The sequence below is a fragment of the Jaculus jaculus genome, chromosome 7 (assembly GCF_020740685.1).
Source record: "Jaculus jaculus isolate mJacJac1 chromosome 7, mJacJac1.mat.Y.cur, whole genome shotgun sequence".
NCBI classification, from domain to species: domain Eukaryota; kingdom Metazoa; phylum Chordata; class Mammalia; order Rodentia; family Dipodidae; genus Jaculus; species Jaculus jaculus.
The window spans coordinates 27,097,916-27,115,838 of record NC_059108.1 but is presented as its reverse complement, the minus strand read 5'-3'; the positions used below and the strand labels follow the sequence as shown (position 1 = coordinate 27,115,838).

At 42.0% G+C, this 17,923-nt stretch overlaps 1 protein-coding gene across 2 annotated transcripts in view; it reads right to left on the bottom strand.

Moving 5' to 3' along the window:
- LOC101607406 (mitochondrial intermediate peptidase) overlaps positions 1-17,923 on the bottom strand; it is a 158,005-nt gene that overhangs the window by 94,181 nt on the left and 45,901 nt on the right. For both annotated transcript variants that reach the window (XM_004670524.2, XM_045154713.1), the window contains 5 exons: positions 14,896-14,948; positions 8,084-8,237; positions 5,343-5,420; positions 3,368-3,572; positions 1,784-1,893 (listed from right to left, as the gene is read on the bottom strand). In XM_004670524.2, the coding sequence (XP_004670581.2) occupies positions 1,784-1,893; positions 3,368-3,572; positions 5,343-5,420; positions 8,084-8,237; positions 14,896-14,948 (600 nt within the window). The remainder of the gene's footprint in view (positions 1-1,783; positions 1,894-3,367; positions 3,573-5,342; positions 5,421-8,083; positions 8,238-14,895; positions 14,949-17,923) is intronic.

Genomic DNA, 17,923 nt, shown 5'->3' with positions numbered 1-17,923 from the left:
ACGGGGAGGCAGAGGATCACGACTTCAAGGCCACCCTGAGACTACATAGTGAATTCCAGGTCAGCCTGAGCTAGAGTGAGACCCTACCTCAGGAAAGGAAGGAAGGAAGGAAGGAAGGAAGGAAGGAAGGAAGGAAGGAAGGAAGGAAGGAAGGAAGGAAGGAAGGAATATACCAAGTCACAAAAAAGTCATGAACGTAAAAATGGGCTAGTCTGAAAGACAAAGTTCAGTGGGAGGGGGAAAAGAGAGGATAACAGGAACAAATATGATCAAAATGCATTAGATACACGTATGAAATATTCAAAAATAAAATGAAAATTAACAAATGTGGACAGTAAACAGAAATACTAATAGTTATGATACTTACAGGTAGCTGGGTATATGTGGTGCACACCTTTAATCCCAGCACTCAGGAGGCAGAGGTAGGAGGATCACTAGGAGTTCAAGGCCAGCCTGAGACTACATAGTAAATTCCAGGTCAGCCTGGACTAGAGTGAAACCCTACCTCAAATAATAACATAACAACATAATATAACAAAATAAAATTTAAAAAATTTAAAAAGACTATTGCTGAAGACTCCACATGCTTGGGCTGCAAGGTCATTGTGAAGTCAAGCTGGAGTTGAGTTGAAAACCTCCTCCCTGAAGACCAACTGACAAAAAGCTATAAAAAGCACACACATTGGGCTCAACACTTTGTGGGTGTGTACATATATGTGTATGTATATGTATATGTGCATAACCACATGTGTGCATACATGGAGAGGCCAGAGGACAAACTGAGATGTCATTTCTGTCATGCACTGTCTACCTTTTTTGGGACAGGGTCTCTAACTGGCCTGGAACTTGTAAATTAGGCTAGACTGGCTGGCCAGTAAACCCCAGGGATCTGTCTGTCTCTGTCTCCTCAGCACTGGGATTACAAGAGTGTGCCACCATGCCCAGAAATTTTATGTGGGTTCTGGGGATGAAACTTGGGTCCTCATGTCTATGAGGCAAGTATTTTAACAACCGAGCTATTTTTCTGGCCCCAGGACCCAAACTTTTTCATACTTTTTAATCTTAATATTTGTTCACTTATTTGTAAGCAGATAGATAGAAGAGAGAGAATGGGTGAACAAGGGCCTCCAGCCACTGCAAACAAACTACAGATGCCACTTTGTGCATCTAGCTTTACGTGGATACTGGGGAATCAAACCTGGGCTTGTAGGCCTTTAACCTCTGAGCCATCTCCCCAGACCAGAACCTAACTCTTAATAGAAAATTCACCTATGCTTCAACACCTTACTTAAGCATATAGCCTGAAGGCAATTTTATATGCTATTTATAGTACACCTGGTTTTGAGTAAGGCCTGCCACATGAGATAAAATTTCCTACTGGTGGCACTGTGTCACAACTCAAAATTTCAGATTTTCAATTTTCAGATTAGGGATGTTTAACTTAGATTAGTGGTTCTCAGTTGCCTCAAAATAAATAAATAAAGGACCTGGTAATAAACCTAACCAAGGGAGTGAAGGATCTCTACAATAAAAACTTTAAGACAAACAAGAGAGAACTGCAGAAGACACTAGGAAATGGAAAGACATCCTATGTTCTTGGATTGGAAGAATCAATATTGTGAAAATGTCTATCTTACCAAAGCAACCTACAGATTTAATGCAATTCCCCATCAAAATTCCAATGGCATTCTTCACAGAAATAGAAAAACAATTCTGAAATTCATGTGGAAGCACAAAATCCCTCAGATAGCCAAAATAATTTTGAGTAATATGTGGTTCCTACCTGTCCGGTCTGATAATGCCTGGCAAATTGGTTAACCACTCGGTAATCATTTGAAAAGTACTCCATCAGAATAGATGGAACTTCAGCAAAGTCAGTGGGGCACCTGGTCCCTAAAACAGGGAGAAAAAAGAAAAATCAGTATAACTTAAATCAACATGTTTATTTTTCATTTTATGTATACTTTTAAAACTTTTTTGTACTTCTAATGAACTATGATAAGCTTTAATTCACTGAATCAATATTTTACTTATATAAGATTATTATACATATTTGGGGAAAAGCTTACTATAATCCTATATATTTTTCTTTATATCAAAAGTAAAACAAAATATTTGCACAGCTGCTGAAACACCTTATAAAGCCATGGCTCACACCCTCTACAAACAACCTGTCTTCTGCTATGCTGGCTTGACATGAAATACAAATTAAAACATTCTTACAACTAATAGAGCATTTGTATTTATTAAATTCCATTACCAAATGCCTTTATCCTTCATTTGTTTTAAAAGTACTTTATTTTATCTCCATATTGCTTCTTGTAACAAAGTCAGTCCTCAATGAGGAAAATCAGTATTTTAAACACAAAGTTACTTAAAGCAACAAATCCTGCATGACCTTTTCTCTTCAATAAATTCAGAATCCTTTTTATATTCTTAAATTTTATTTACTTACTTTCAAGCAGAATGAGGAGGAGGAGAGAAAATGGGTACACAAAGGCCCTGAGTCACGGTATGTGAACTCCAGATGCACGTGCCACTTTGTGCATCTGGTTTCACATGGGTATTGAGGAATCAAATCCAAGTTATTAGGCTTAGCGGGCAAGTGCTTTAACTGCTCAGCCATCTCCCCAGCCCCTGCCTGACCCTTCTGATACTTTATGATTCTGATGAATACATCCATACATAGTCTTCTCAAACATCCTTTCCTTGCACAAAATCTGAGTGAACTTAGTAAGCAACGGATATAAGCAATTTACCTGGTGGTCAAATGCTGACCACTCATGGTGGTGAGTAAAGACAGTAGAAGCACGATGACACAAATCCCAGCATTAGGGAAGTGGTGACAGAAGAACCAGGAAATCAAGCCTAGTCTCAGATGCATAGTGAAATAAAGGGTAGCCTGGACTATATGAAATCTACTTGGGAGGTGGAGGCAGTAGGATCAGGAGTTCAAGGCCAATCTCAGTTGACAGCAAGTTCAAGACCAGCCTAGGGTATATGAGACCTTGCCTCAAAACACACAAGACAACTAAAAGGAAAAATCAGAATATCATATGCAGTAACATATATACATAAAAAAACTCAAACTAGAACTATAATTTTATGTAGGGGATAATATAAGAAAAAAATTTATCATACTTTTAAGGCAGTATTTTGTGTTTTGACATGCTAGGTAGAATTTTATTTTAGATGAAACAAGCAACATCCATCCACCTATTCACTTGTCAGTATGCCAGAGAATGAGTAGGTACATATTTATTCTCTCACACATTCTCTCTCACTCTCTTTCTCTACCTCTTTTTCTCTCTCTCAAATAAATAAATAAAATATATTAAAAAAATTTTAAGTCCTCTTTGTAGCTCACCAGTGACATGTTGGTACCGAGTTCGTCCCAGCATCGAGTGCATGGCATGTCCCATTTCATGAAAAAGATTTTCCATCATTCCAGGAGTCAATAAGGTGGGTGAATTCCTTGAGGAATGGGGAAGATTCAGCATAAGAACCACGACTGGGAGCTGATAGCTTCCATCTTCCTTTAGCCTGCCTCCTCGAATTGTAAAGTGGCAATCCTTTGAGAATCAGAAGACATACAGAAAGATTAAGGTGCTAGGCACACTATAGAGTAAAAACGTCTTACTGAATATAATGTTGTGCAGAAATGTGAGTTCAAGCTATGTTATGAGCATGTGAGGACCAGCATATGGTCCAGGGCCAGTTTAGGATAAACAAGTTTGTTGTGAGAGTAAAAAATGCAAAGTCAAAGCTTGTAAGCAAAACTAAGACTAACTGTGTGCAGTGACGTAGTAGAGATTAGCAGATGTGTGTGTGGAACTATTAGATAAGCATTGGAAGGTATAAAAACCCCAGCTGCTCAGCAACCATTGTCTCAGTCTCCCCAACACTATGACTGACTGAAAGGTTACTCAGCAGTCCTGACTGAGACCCCCGCGAGACATGTCACCGATCCGAATTCATCAGCCCGACACTCTGTCCGAATGATCATCTGTAAGCCAAAGCACTAGCTTGCGCCAGCGGACCAAGACTCGGCTTGGAGCACAGCTCGAACCTCGCGTTGGTCAGGTCGTAAAACGTTGTAAAACGTCGCAACTCAAATCTTGCGTTGTCAGGTCGTATACATGTTAGACTCGTTAGAAATATTCTTGTGTTAGTAATGTAGCGATGACTATACCTTGGTTATATGTTATATTAGCTATAATATTATTTGTGATAGTTTGGACTTGCTTGTGCGTGACTTTCATCCCAGTAAACTCCTTTGCAAGTATACCAGTGTCTGAGTATCATTGGCCTTCGCAGGCGGAATCCTCTCAACCAATCATCTTTGAGAGTGCTCGTGACAAAGCTATTAACTTATTCTATTTTTATTCTGTATATTTACTTATAGGTACTTTTCCCCTCAACCATTATTATTATGCTAACATTTAAATTTGTAAAAGGCTAACAATACGTTGGGCTTATACCAATACATTCATTCATTTGTTCCAAGAACATACATTGAACTGACAATGTGCCTGGTGCAAGATAAAATGCCTCAAAGAGCTTAGATCCACACTCAAGGTACTCAGCACATAGGGAGGGACACTGTGAGCCTCATCTGTAGACAGAAGGCTTCCTATCACATCTCAGCCTGGCTGAGGACATTTTCTAGGCTTATATCTCTTCAAATGCTTTGGAAATTGTGAATGACTGTTCAGTATCATAGTTTCTTTGAAACTGGTAACCTGAAGTTCTTCCATTTTCCATAGCTTTCATGAACATGTTGAAGCTGACCAGCTCACCAACAAGCTTTCATATAATGAACTATGTCGAAGTGGTACAGTTTCTGTATGAGCCTACCTTCTGCAATTTCAAACCCGGTTCACTGTCAAGCATGGAGAGAAATTGAGAGTTGTGACTCTAGCCAGAAAGTCTACAGTCAAGGCCTACCATCTTCACCTGTGTGCTTCGGGGGCAGTGCATAACCTCAGACCTTAGTTTCCTTATATCGTCAAAACCTAGTTCACATGGCTGAGAAGAACATTAAAAGGCATGAGTACATAAAGATCTCCATGAGCTGGCTGGCAAAAATAAGAGCTTGAAAAACGTTGCCCAGCCATTATTAGTGTCATTAACTCATGCTCCAGGTACAAGTAAGATACAGATGGATGTAATTCTTTTCATGACCTTTATCATTTTCAAATTCTATTGAATTCTGAAATTTCTGTATTTTGTACCTATCTTTAGTGTCTTTAAATAATAAAAAAACAACACATAAAGTTCAGATTAATACAGATCAACTGCCAATCAGTTCTAAACAAGTCAGCTTGTAAAGAAAAGGTTACCTGATATGGTTTGTTTTCTCGCTGGAAGAAATCGCAGTAAATGTATCCCAACAGTCCTTCAGACTCATGGACAACAGCCTAGAAAACAAGCTTAGATTCAGGGAACAAACCCAACAAAAACTAAAAATGAGGGCTGGGGAGATGGCTCAGGACCTAAGAGTGAGGGTCTGAGACCATTCAAGTTCAAATCCCCCACAATGTAAAAAGCCGGGCATGGCCACACACACACATCTTTAACCACAATTTGTGGTGGGAAGGGGTACATGGACTGGAAAATTGGCAAGGCTCACTGACCAAACACAGCAGCTCCAGGTCGTGGGACAGCCTATCTCAAGTAAGTATGCAGAGGACTGACAGAGAAGAGCACCCAAGTGCTCCTCTGGCTTTAAGCATGCACACACATGGTGTACATTGCAAACATCACACATAACACACCACACCGTACATAATCTGCACATACACACACCCCTCTAAAAATGGGGAAACATTCCTGACACAAGACCCTGAACATTAAACATCCATGGTCATAAATACACACATTTTACTTACTTCCTACATCCCATGTTTGTCTAGATATTCTCCCCACTCCAACCTCTTTTGTTCCCTCTCTGCAATAGTTTTGCCTGGACTTGTTCAAGGATCTGAGAAGTGGAAATAAACACAAGGGCCTGGTGCTGGCCAGGAAAAGTCCTCACTCCCCAGGATGGGTGAGAGCATGCTGCCCCTTGCATCTTGTTCTTTCAGACTCTGTCAGTGATTTTTTTTTTATTACAGGTCTGCATTTTCCTGACTTCTACCATTGTATGATGCTGGTAATATACAAAGGGATATTTAGTAGTTAACAGTAGACATTCAATACCCCTCAGTTTGTTTATCCTTGTCACACTTTCTTCACATCTATCCCATGCTCAGAGTTGGCCCAGAGAGCAAGGCAAGCTGACAGTGCTGGGAACACAGTGAACAGTGAAGTAGGTACAGTGTGATAAGCATGAAAGCATGAGATAAATAAGGTCAAAAAAGCCTCAAAATTGGGTTGGAGAGATGTCTTAGTGGTTAAGGTACTTGCCTGTGAAGCCTAAGAACCCAGGTTTGATTCCCCAGAACCCATGTAAGCCATATGCATAAGGTTGTGCATGACTCTGGAGTTCATATGAAGTGGCTAGAAGCCCTGGTGTACCTATTCTCTTGCTCACTCACTCACTCTCTCTCTCTTTCTCCCTTTCTTTGCCTTTCAAATAAATAAATAAAATATTTAAAAAGAAGGACAGCCACGGGCTGCAGGGATGGCTTAATGGATAAGGAGCTTGTCTGCCAAGCCAAAGGAACCAGGTTCAATTCCTCAGCACCCATGTAAACCAGATGCACAAGGTGGCACATGCGTCTGGAGTTTGTTTACAGTGGCTGGAGGCCCTAGTGCGCCCCCTTCATTTCTCTCCCACTCACTCTCTCTCTGCCTCTTTCTGTTAAATAAATAAATATAAATAAAATATTAGGGCTGGAGATATGGCTTACCAGTTAAGGTGCTTGCCTGCAAAGCCAAAGGACCCAGGTTCGATTCCCCAATGCCCATATAAGCAACATGCACATGGTGGCGCATGCATCTGGAGTTCATTTGCAGTGGCTAGAGGCCCATTCTCTCTCTCTCTCTCTCTCCTCTTGCAAATAAATTTAAATAATTAAACAATTAAAAAAACATTTTTTAAAAAGAAAGCCTCAAAATCACCGAAAAAGAAATTAATAAAGCAGACCCTAGCAGAAGGATGAACTCCAGGCCTGAAGTTTTTGTCAAAGAAGCCAAATAAATCAGGACTTGGGATAAAAAAATCAGTATCTAATGGGCTGGAGAGATGATTCAATGGTTAAGGCATTTGCCCATAAAGCTTAATGTCCCAAGTTCAATTCCCCAGTACCCATGTAAAGCCAGATGCACAAAGTGGAGCATGCATCTGGAGTTCATTTGCAGAGGCCAGAGGCCCTGATGCACATATTCTCTCTCTCTCTCTGTTGGGGTGTGGTAGCACACACCTTTACCCAAGTACTTGGCAAGCAGAGGTAGGAGGATTACTGCTAGTTCAAGGCCAGCCTAAGACTACACAGTGAATTCTAGGTCAGCCTGGGCTAGAATAAGACCCTACCTCAAAAAAAAACAAAAGTAGGGCTGGAGAGATGGCTTAGCGGTTAAGTGCTTGCCTGTAAAGCCTAAGGACCCCGGTTCGAGGCTCGGTTCCCCAGGTACCACGTTAGCCAGATGCACAAGGGGGCGCACGTGTCTGGAGTTCGTTTGCAGAGGCTGGAAGCCCTGGCGCGCCCATTCTCTCTCTCTCCCTCTATCTGTCTTTCTCTCTGTGTCTGTCGCTCTCAAATAAATAAATAAATAATTTTAAAAAAAAAGTAAAATAAAATAAATAACTTAATAACCAATACCATGAGAAGAGTTGAAAAGAAAGGAAGTAATGAGTCTGGGAGCCAAAAGGAACATAGCACTGCTACATAACAACACATTTTCCTATAAGCAAAATTCATGAACACATAATGGCATGTGCATGAAAATTCAACCTTTGTCAAGTTCCTGTAAAAAAACTTATGTTCAGATCCTTTACATAGCTACTAAACCAGAAGTGACAGTTTTCAGAATTTTATGAAGCAGAAATTAGGTGGGACACCCCTGGATCTAACTCAAAGGAAAAACTTCTGGGGACTCAATAACCAACCCAAATGGTGTCACAGCTAGGGAGGCTTACCAGCTTTCGGACGTCGTCACACCACACCTCTCCTTTTGCAGGAGGCTCTGCATATAGTGAAATGCCCAACAGTTTATTAAACAATATATTCAGGCCTTCCATGCATGCTCCAAGGGAGAAAAATGGGCAATATAAACTGGGCTCGATATTATACCTAAGAGAAGGAAGGAAAGGTCAACAGGTTATTTGATTTATGAAAGTAAACTCATTTATGTTTTCTCTAGGTAGTAAAGAGCAGAGTGGCTACAGAAATATTCAAAACAGGAAGGTATACAGCTAGCCATCTGAATCCTCAAGTTCCAGGTTCAGGGATTCATACAACCACAACAGAAAACATTTAGGGGGGGAAATATGGACAGGCTGCTTTGGCATTACTCCTCAAACAGTCCAAGATAACTATTTATACTGCAGTAGGTATGATAACCAGAAATGATTAAAGTCTATGAGAGGATGTACACAGGCCCTATGCAAACCAAACACCATTTTATATATGAGACCCAAGCATGCTGTGTTTGCACATCCACAAGGAATCCTGGAGATAACCCTCAATGGACCCTGAAAGATAAATGGATTTCTATCATTTGAAGGATATACAAACTCCCTTTCTTCAGAAGAATGGAGTCTTCTTTGGCTAGCATTAATAGTTAAGGTACACTTATCATACCTTAATCTTACTCTTTTCAGGTTTGCTCTTTCACTAACCTGCTTATAAAGTTGGCATCAATGACCCAACCAAACACATATTCTTAATACATACATATATATAAAATATGACTAGTGCCAATTGTAGTGGTAATGATAAATTCGCATTATGAAATTTTTTTTATGAAGTATCACTTGTAGAATATAAATATTAGTAAGTGAAAACCTAAGATACACAATATGAATTTGAAGTTCTCATCTGGTAAAATGTTTGTTTATGGGAAATGCTTAGAATATAAACAGATTTTAATGTGTATATTACATACTTATAGATCTTTTTTGAAGTTTTAAAATATTTATTTACTAGAGAAAGAGTAAGAGGCAAAAAGAGAGAATGGGCACACCAGAGCCTCTGGCCTCTGCAAACAATACCAGAGATATATGCCACATTGTGCATCTGGATTACATGGGTACTGGAGAATTAAATTTGGGTCCTTAGGTTTTGCAGGCAAGTACCTTAATTGCTAAGCCATCTGTGGTGGTTTGAATCAGGTGCCCCATAAACTTAGGTGTTCTGAATGCTAGGTTCCCAGCTGATGGATATTTGGGAATTAATGCCTCCTAGAAGGAGTGTATTGTTCTGGGCGGGCTTATGGGCTTTATAGCCAGTTTCCCCATGCCAGTGTTTGGCACACCCTCCTGTTGCAATTGTCCACCTTATGTTGGCCAGCGGGTGATGTCCACCCTCTCTGCTCATGTCATCATTTTTCCCTGCCATCCTGGAGCTTCCCCTCAAGCCTGTAAGCCAAAATAAGTCTTTTTCCCAGAAGCTGCTCTTGGTTGGGTGATTTCTACCAGCAATGCGAACCAGACTGCAACACCATCTCTCCAGCCCCATAGTTATAGATCTTAAATTAGGGCCAATATATCTAGTAAACTTAATTATTTTTACACTAAATAACATTGTTGTACTCTACTTATCCCACCATAAACCAAAGCAGATCCAAAATATGTGGTCTGGGGGCTGGGCAGCTGGTGTAGTTGTTAAAGGTGTTGCTTGCAAAGGCTGCTGGCCTGGGATTGACTCACTACTACCCACATAAAGCCAGACACATAAAGTGACACATGCGTCTGGAGTTCTTTGCAGCAAGATAAGGCCCAGGAATGACACCCCTCCACACACTCTCCTACTCTGTCTTTCTCAATAAAAGTATTTCAAAATATGTGATTTGAATGGGTTTTTTTGTTGTTTATTTTTATTTATTTGAAAGTGACACAGAGAGAAAGAGGCAGATAGAGAAAAACAGAATGGATGCGCCAGGGCCTCTAGCCACTGCAAATGAACTCCAGATGCGTGCACCCCCTTGTGCATCTGGCTAATGTGGGTCCTGGGGAATTGAGCCTTGAACCCTGTTCCTTAGGCTTCACAGGCAAGCGCTTAACCACTAAGCCATCCCTCCAGCCCTGAATGTTTATTTTTGAGTAAATAAATTAGGCCAAAATTTATAACAATAGCCAAAAATAATGGCTCTACAAACATTGTAGGTGCTCATTACATTTGTACTTTTTGCACTAAAATACATACAAATACATACTTACTACTAAATTAATAATTGGATTCCTTGAATAAACATAAATTACACTAGGCAGGAGATGAAATCCAAATGTCCATCATAACTTCTGACCCACTTTTCATAAAAGGAGAATCCTGGCATTGGAAGTGATGATGGTTGTGCCCTCGCTCACTGGTTTATCCCTCACGCCTGCCGTCCGTAAAGACGCCAGATGTGGGGGGAGGGGAGTACCATGTGGAGGAGGCTGAGGTGTGCAGAGCCCATATGATGTGTGCTGAGCCTGGAGTGGCAAACATACAGCTGGCACTCAACAAACTGTGAAGAAATGACAGGTAAGATGGCACCATGGGAAAACACACACAGCAGAGTACAATATAATTGCCAGGGGAACTATTTTAACTTTATCATGAGAGAGTGGAATAGAAAGCTTTAGCACCTACAGTGATGCCTGATGATAATGTTACACTGGACGACATCTTTAGGTATTGGTGTATGGCACACAGGGAGAGCCGCTGTCCTCTCAAGTTAGGTACAGGAAAAGGGGCAGTGAAAGGATGGAGATGCTAGAACCTGCCTGCCTTTGAAGTGACATGTAGCCGTGAGAATGAACAAGACCTTTCCTTCAGCTTCCAAAGCACCCACCAGGGCCACCTGGCCTAACCTGGCTTCTGAAGCCAGGAGCTAGACCATCCTGTGGCCTCACGCTGATCAGGAGTAGTTTCCTTCTGGTGCAGGCCACCCACACCAAATGAAGACCAAAGACCACAATTTGGAGCTGAGTGAGATGTCTGCTCTGGGCCATGGGGAAGCAAGAAGGAAGGGTTGCAGCTGGGGAAAGGAAACAGGCAGGACTTTCTCCCTAAGAAGTTTAGGGGAAAGATGCTGAAGGCAAGTGGCTGGGGTGTCATTTGTCTGTGAGTTTTTCAACCCCATGATATTGGTCAGCCTATCCTCAGACCCCTTCTTGGCAGAAAAGCTCCTAGTTCAGACCTGGAGAAACTGCCACTTGGTCCTGCAATGTACCCTATCACTGGGTCTTCTAAACATGCCCTGATACTCCCTAGGCAAGTTCCTAGAAGACAGTTAAAATCAAGGCATTAAAATTTTCAGCACATTTTACCAATTTGGCATCCTCCCAAAAATTACTGTAATAAAGTGAAACATGTTGAATCAATTAAATTCCTAAATTTATAAGGATATTTTCAAAAGAAAGCCAAAAAAATACTCATTGGTCATCACTTAAGGAAACTATTAAATCCTTATTTTGAAAATTGGTTATATCTTTTAATCTACTTTCAAGAAGAAAGGTTTCTATGGTAACAGTTCATTTTGAGTTTAGTTTTGTGTTTATTCCCCTCACCTTACCCTCCCCCCCCAAAAAAAACACTCTTCCATCCCTATTGTCTGGGCCTCAAGTTGCCTTCTGCTATGCCAGCAACTCAAGCTGATCCAGGTTAGGAACCGCAGGTGAGTGAGAACCTGTGGTGTTTGTCTTTCTATGATTGTGTGTGTTCCCTGCGAATGATCTCTCCTAAGTCCATCTATTTTCCTACAAATTTCATTGTATCATGTTTTTTTTTTTCTTACTGCCGAGTATAATTCCATTGTGCAAATGTACCACAACTTCATTATCCATTTGTCCAGTGATGGCCACCTGGGTTGATTCAAGTTCTTAGCTATTATTAATTGTGCAGCTATAAACATGGTTGAGCAAGTATCTCTGTAGTGAAGCATGAAGCATTTAGGGTAAATGTTCAGTAAGGGAATACTCGGACCTGTTGGTAGTTTTATATTCATCTTTTTCAGGAATCCCCGTATTGATTTCCATAGTGGTTGTACAAGTTTGCATTTCTACCAACTCGACAAGAGTATAGGGGCAATGCCCCAAAAAGAAAGCCCTGAAGAGGGTGGGTTGAAACCTAACCTTAAAAAACTTTGGCTCTAACCTGTAACTCACAGTACCAGAAATAGGTGCTATCCACATTAAGCTGGTGATCAGAAAGACCTATAAAGTCTCCAAAACAAGATAGCCTTCTGTCAAAGCACTTGATTACCCACCTAAGGTAAAAGGTAAGATCCTATTGCTGAAGATACCACATGCTGCTGACGCAGAACAAGAGAGACCTGGCTAGAATCAGGAAGAGAGCCAGTCCCCAGTCAGCCCATCCAGTACTGAAAAACGCTGCATGAGCTATGGGGGAAAGTGGCCATCAATGGTGTGAGCAAGCAGAGATCTAAGCCACTCAGAAGCAACCAGCCTGACAAGAAGAACACACCAGTGCAATGGTGGCACACAGCCTTGGTAACCTATGGCTTTCTGATTGGCTAAGAGATCCGTTCAGTGGAAAGGAACCCATATCAGAAACTGGGAACCAGGCCTGAATCCTATGGAGACAAAAACGATGCTCTCCAATGTCAAGCTTCCACTAATCTTGGTTAAAAGAAGGGCTATATCCATCAAACTCTCCCTAGATTAATAACACTTGTCCAATTTAACCTATGCTGACTTTACTCTCCATTGGAGAATGTTTTTCTTTTTCACAATGTAGCAAGACTGAGGCAATAAACCACCTCTTGCATCTCAGTCAAGGACAAGGTGAAATCATACAGGAAGTGGGAAGACAAGCAAGAGTGGTTTCCATGGTGAGCCTGACAATCAGTGCTAAGATGAAGGAGACAGACCCTGAGGATACTCACACTTATCAAAGTAGAGATCCAAAGACTCCTGAGAGCACAACACTGAAGTAGACTTAAAAAACACCCACCAAAGCTCAGGGAATTTTGTGGAAGAGGGGGCAGAAAGATTGTAAGAGTCACAGGTAGGGATGCCATGCCCAAAGCCACTGCCTTCCCCCAATAACTGACTGCTGCTCCCACACACATAACCCACAACCCCAAGGGGAATACCAGCAACCCCACTGAGGAGGGCCCCTGAGGAACAGGAGTAGGGAGAAGAGAAAAGATGGGATACCAACACATGATGTATTAATACAAAGTATGTTCTTAATTAAAAACAAAAAGAAAATTGGTAGTTGAAAAGCAAGGATTACAGCTTCTATCAAGGACCCTCAAAGGCAGCTGAAACCATGCCAACTGTAGGGGAACTGGGCAAGCCCATTTGCCAGTACCAGATACCAAGTGCATTCCAAGTGAGAGAGGGGAGGCCTGATCCTCCCCAGGATGCACATGGCCAGGGTGGCACCCTAGGGTTGCTCTCAGCACCCTCGGTGGTGAGGACAAGTTCCATCTTCTACTGGGATATAACGCAGTTTACACCAGCACCCAAGTATCCCTGCCCTGATGGCAATGTCTGAGAATCTTGTGAGCAGCACAGCTTACAGCAACAGCAGCGAGAAAGAAACCCATGAAATGATACAAGGAAACAGCCAGCTAAATCCAGAAGGTTGGAAACTGCACAAGACAAAATGGCATGGATGCTGCAATAACTGCTCTTGATAGCGTGGAAGGGGAAATGCACAGTGTGGGAAACTGCTTGAGAAAAGCTTGGCGAACAGGAAAACTACCTAAAATGTGGAGGCCTTGTTTGGATTCCAAGCTGGCTGACAGGGAAAAGCAGATTTGGTACTGCTACAGTGTGGCTCCTGAACATCTCCCAAAGGCCCATGTTGCTACTGGGAGATGGTGGGGACTATGGGAAGGAAGCTAGGCCACTAGAAGGTACCACTGAGTGCATAGTCAGGACCCTGACTCTTTTTACCCCCAGCTTCCAGGAGGTGTACCTCCTCTGCCACAGTCTCCCCACCACTACATGTGCCTCACCATGGGCTCAAAATCACCGAGGCCCAGTGGACCACACACTGAGCCCTCCAAAACAGGAGCAAAAATAAATTCTTCCTCCTTATAAAGCTGATTATCTCAGGTACCTTTTGCTACAGAAACAGCCAGCCAACCAGCACAGGTACTACCAAGAAAATATGAATATGGACTAGAAACTAGATGATGACCAAATGATTTAATATCAGACAATAATGGTCCTGAAGATACATAAGATATCAATGTCCTTCAGAGAAATAAGCAAATAAGAGCAAGCTGGCAGGATCCTAAGTACTTCAATAAAAAGGAAAGAAGGGTGAAACAAGAGAAAAGGAAAGACAAACATAGAAATAAAAGAAAAAAGGAACAGATGAAATGAATCAAGCAAAACCTTGTGTACTGAGCCCATGATGAACACAAACAGGTGATTTACATCCTTCTCTGTCTGCTTATTGTGCATGAGCTGAGGGTGTAACACTCTTGGTAAAATAACTGCCCAGCATTCATAAAGCCTTGGGTCTTATCCCAAGCACCGCACAAACTGGACACATCAGCACACACCCTGCATTCAGGAGGTAGAGACAGGAGAGTCAAGATAACCCTGATCTCCATGACAGTTATGAGGCCAGCCTGGGATACATGAAACCCTGTCCCCCCAACCACCAAAAAAGTAATTAAAACCATCCATGATCACGTGGCCATATCAACAAATAAAGTGTAAAATATAAAACACCAAAGAGAAGTCCTTCTGTGACAGTATAATATTTTCCAAGTAACTGAAAATATAAAACATCCCTGCCAGGCACTTCTTGGAAAACTTACCTCTCAGCACGAATCACACCACTATAGTAGGGGGGGTCCCAAGGCATTAGCACCTAAAATGGAATAATTTACTGTTATCAAAGCTACTAACTCGTGATTTTAAAAAAAAATTATTTGAGGGTTAAGGAGATGGTTCAGTACCTAAAGGCACTCAGTTGCAAACCCTGCCTGCCCAGGTTCAATTCCCCAGTGCCCACATAAAGACAGATGTAATAAGTGGCACATGCATCTGGTATGTGTTTGCAGCAGCAGAAGACCATTGTGTGTGCATGTGCGCGCACACACACACGTGAAAAAAATAATTTTTAAATTATTTATGTGTATATGCATATGGACACACCAGGTCATCTTGTCACTACAAACAAATGCCAAACAACTTTACCAAGTTTTATTTATTTACTTATTTGCAAGCAAAGAGAAAGACAGGGTGAAAGAGAGAGAGTATAGGCACGCCAGAGCCTCTAGCTGCTACACACAAACTCCAGATGCATGTGGCACTTTGTGCATCTGGCTTCATGTGAGTACTGGGGAATCAAACCCAGGTCATTAGACTTTGCAGGCAAGAGTCTTAACTGCTGAGCCATCTCTCCAGCCCCAATTTGCCACTTTTTGCCCCTGCCTTCCATAGGTGACTTGGGATTGAACCCAGGCCACTGAGCATTCCTCCTAGCCCCTTGGCTTATGATTTTAATTGATAACTTAGCAGACACAACAAAAATCAGTTATTAATATAAATTAGAAAATATGTATAAAAACCCTAAATAATTCATGTAGAGTTTAAGGGAAGGAGACAATAGATATCAAAATAGATGGGTAGAATACTGAGAGAGGAAAGGTTTAAGTGGAAATAAGATGAGGAGTGGAGGACAGGAGAGGGTGGGGAGGAGGGTTAACCAAAATTAAAGATATGAAAAAACCATTTAGAAACCTACTTCTTTGTTAACTAATTGAAAATATAATTTAAGGGGCTGGAAAGATGGCTTAGCAGTTAAGGCATTTGCCTGCAAAGCCAAAGGGTCCAAGTTTGACTCTCCAGGACCCACATAAGCCAGATACACAAAGGGATGCATGCATCTGGAGTTCATTAGCACTGGCTGGAGGCTCTGGCGTGCCCATTCTCTCTCTCTCTCTCTCTCTCAAATAAATTTAAAAAAATAATACACACACACACACACACACACAAAATTTAAAAATAAAGAGGCTGAACGTAAGAATCCCATGGAGGTGGATAATTCTGCTCCAAAAAGTCACAGGTCAATATAGAAAAATCTCAATCCCAGGGGTGGGATACCACCCAGTGAGTTGTTGGTGATAGTAGCCCCAGAGGCTTCCCTAAATAATACAGACTATTGCCAATGTTCATGGTTGCCCATCAGAACCAGATAGTAAGACGCCATTGCTGAAGATGCTACATGCTTCAATTGCAGGACACTGAGAAATCAAGCTGAGCTTGGAAGCCTCTCTCCCTGCTGGCTAGCTGTCATAGTTCTGGAAAGTGTTAGGCAGGAAGCTGGGGGGGGGAGGGGGAGATCATCAATGGTCTTATCCAGAAGTGGACCCTGCAAGCTACAAAAGCCCCGATCCAGGAAAAATGCACCCACTGGTATAATAGTCACACATCTGTTATAAGGGTTACTAACTGCTCTCTGATTGGATCCGAAGCCTGTTCCATGGGAGGGAATCCATGGCTGGTACCGAAAACCTAGTCAAAAACCTATAACTGGGGGTTGGGGAGATGACTCAGCAGTTAAAGGCACTTGCTTGCAAAGCCTGCCAGCCCAGGTTCACTTCTCCAGTACCCACATAAAACTAGATGCACAAAGTAATCCATGTGTCTGAAGATCATTTGTAAAGGCAAGAGGCCCTGACATGATCGCTATCGCTCTCTCTCTCTCTCTCTCTCCCCCTCTCTCTCTGTCCTTGTGCAAACAAATAATGAAATATTTTTATTTATTTCAACAATAAAGATGAGACAAAGAGAAAGAGGCAGACACAAAGAGAGTGAGTATGGGTGTGCCAGGATCTCCTGCCACTGCAAATGAACTCCAGATGCAGGCATCACTTTATGCATCTGGCTTTATGTGGGTGATAGGGAATCAAACCCAGGCCATAAAGCTTTCCAAAAAAGTATCTTTAGCTGCTGAGCCATCTCTCCAGCACCCCAAATAAATATCCTTTTTTTAGTTTTATTTATTTATTTGAGAGAGAATGGGAGTGCCAGGGCCTCCAGCTACTGCAAACAACCTCCAGACACATGTGCCCCCTAGTGCATCTGGCTTACGTGGGTCCTGGGGAATTGAACTGTAGTCCTTTGGCTTTGCAGGCAAATGCCTTAACTGCTAAGTCATCTCTTCAGCCCCTAAATAAATATCTTTATAAGCCTGTAACTGAGAAGGTCACAGGCCCTAGAAGAGAAGCCACTACTCTTATCTGGCCAAATACATATGTTATGCTGTTGGGCCTTGAGAGGCCCACACATGAGGCCTAGTGGAACTTCCTGAGCCTAGCTAAAGTTTGGCGACCTGTCTCTGGCCAGCTATGATTCAACAGGGAGCCAAATGGCCTCTGACCTGCTACTTCTGTAAAAAAAAGGTAGAGTTAGAACCAATCATTTCAAAAGCCGCAATATGCTATGGGCCCTTACACCTCATACTTTCCTGAGATCCCCGCCTTCGTTCTCAATGCTATATAAACACCTGCCTGTCACAGTAAAGTGAGTTCCTCCTTCGACAAGTCTCCCGACTCAGTGTGGTTTTTCTCCAGTGACTAGGAGAGGTACTGAGTCGTCAACACTCACCATCCCGCTCAGCCCCAAGGAGAGACCAGCGGGACCGGCTCTCCTACAGCCCTACCTGCCGGTGAACCCAGCATTATGCCTATCAAATTGCTCTCTAAATTTTCTGTTTATGCCCATAGATTAATGCTACTCTCACCTTTGGTCACCTTTGCAGTTGGTGGTAACCACTGGAGAGACTCAAAACTCTATCAAAGTATTAAGGGTAAGTGACAGTTGAGTGTTCAGCACTAC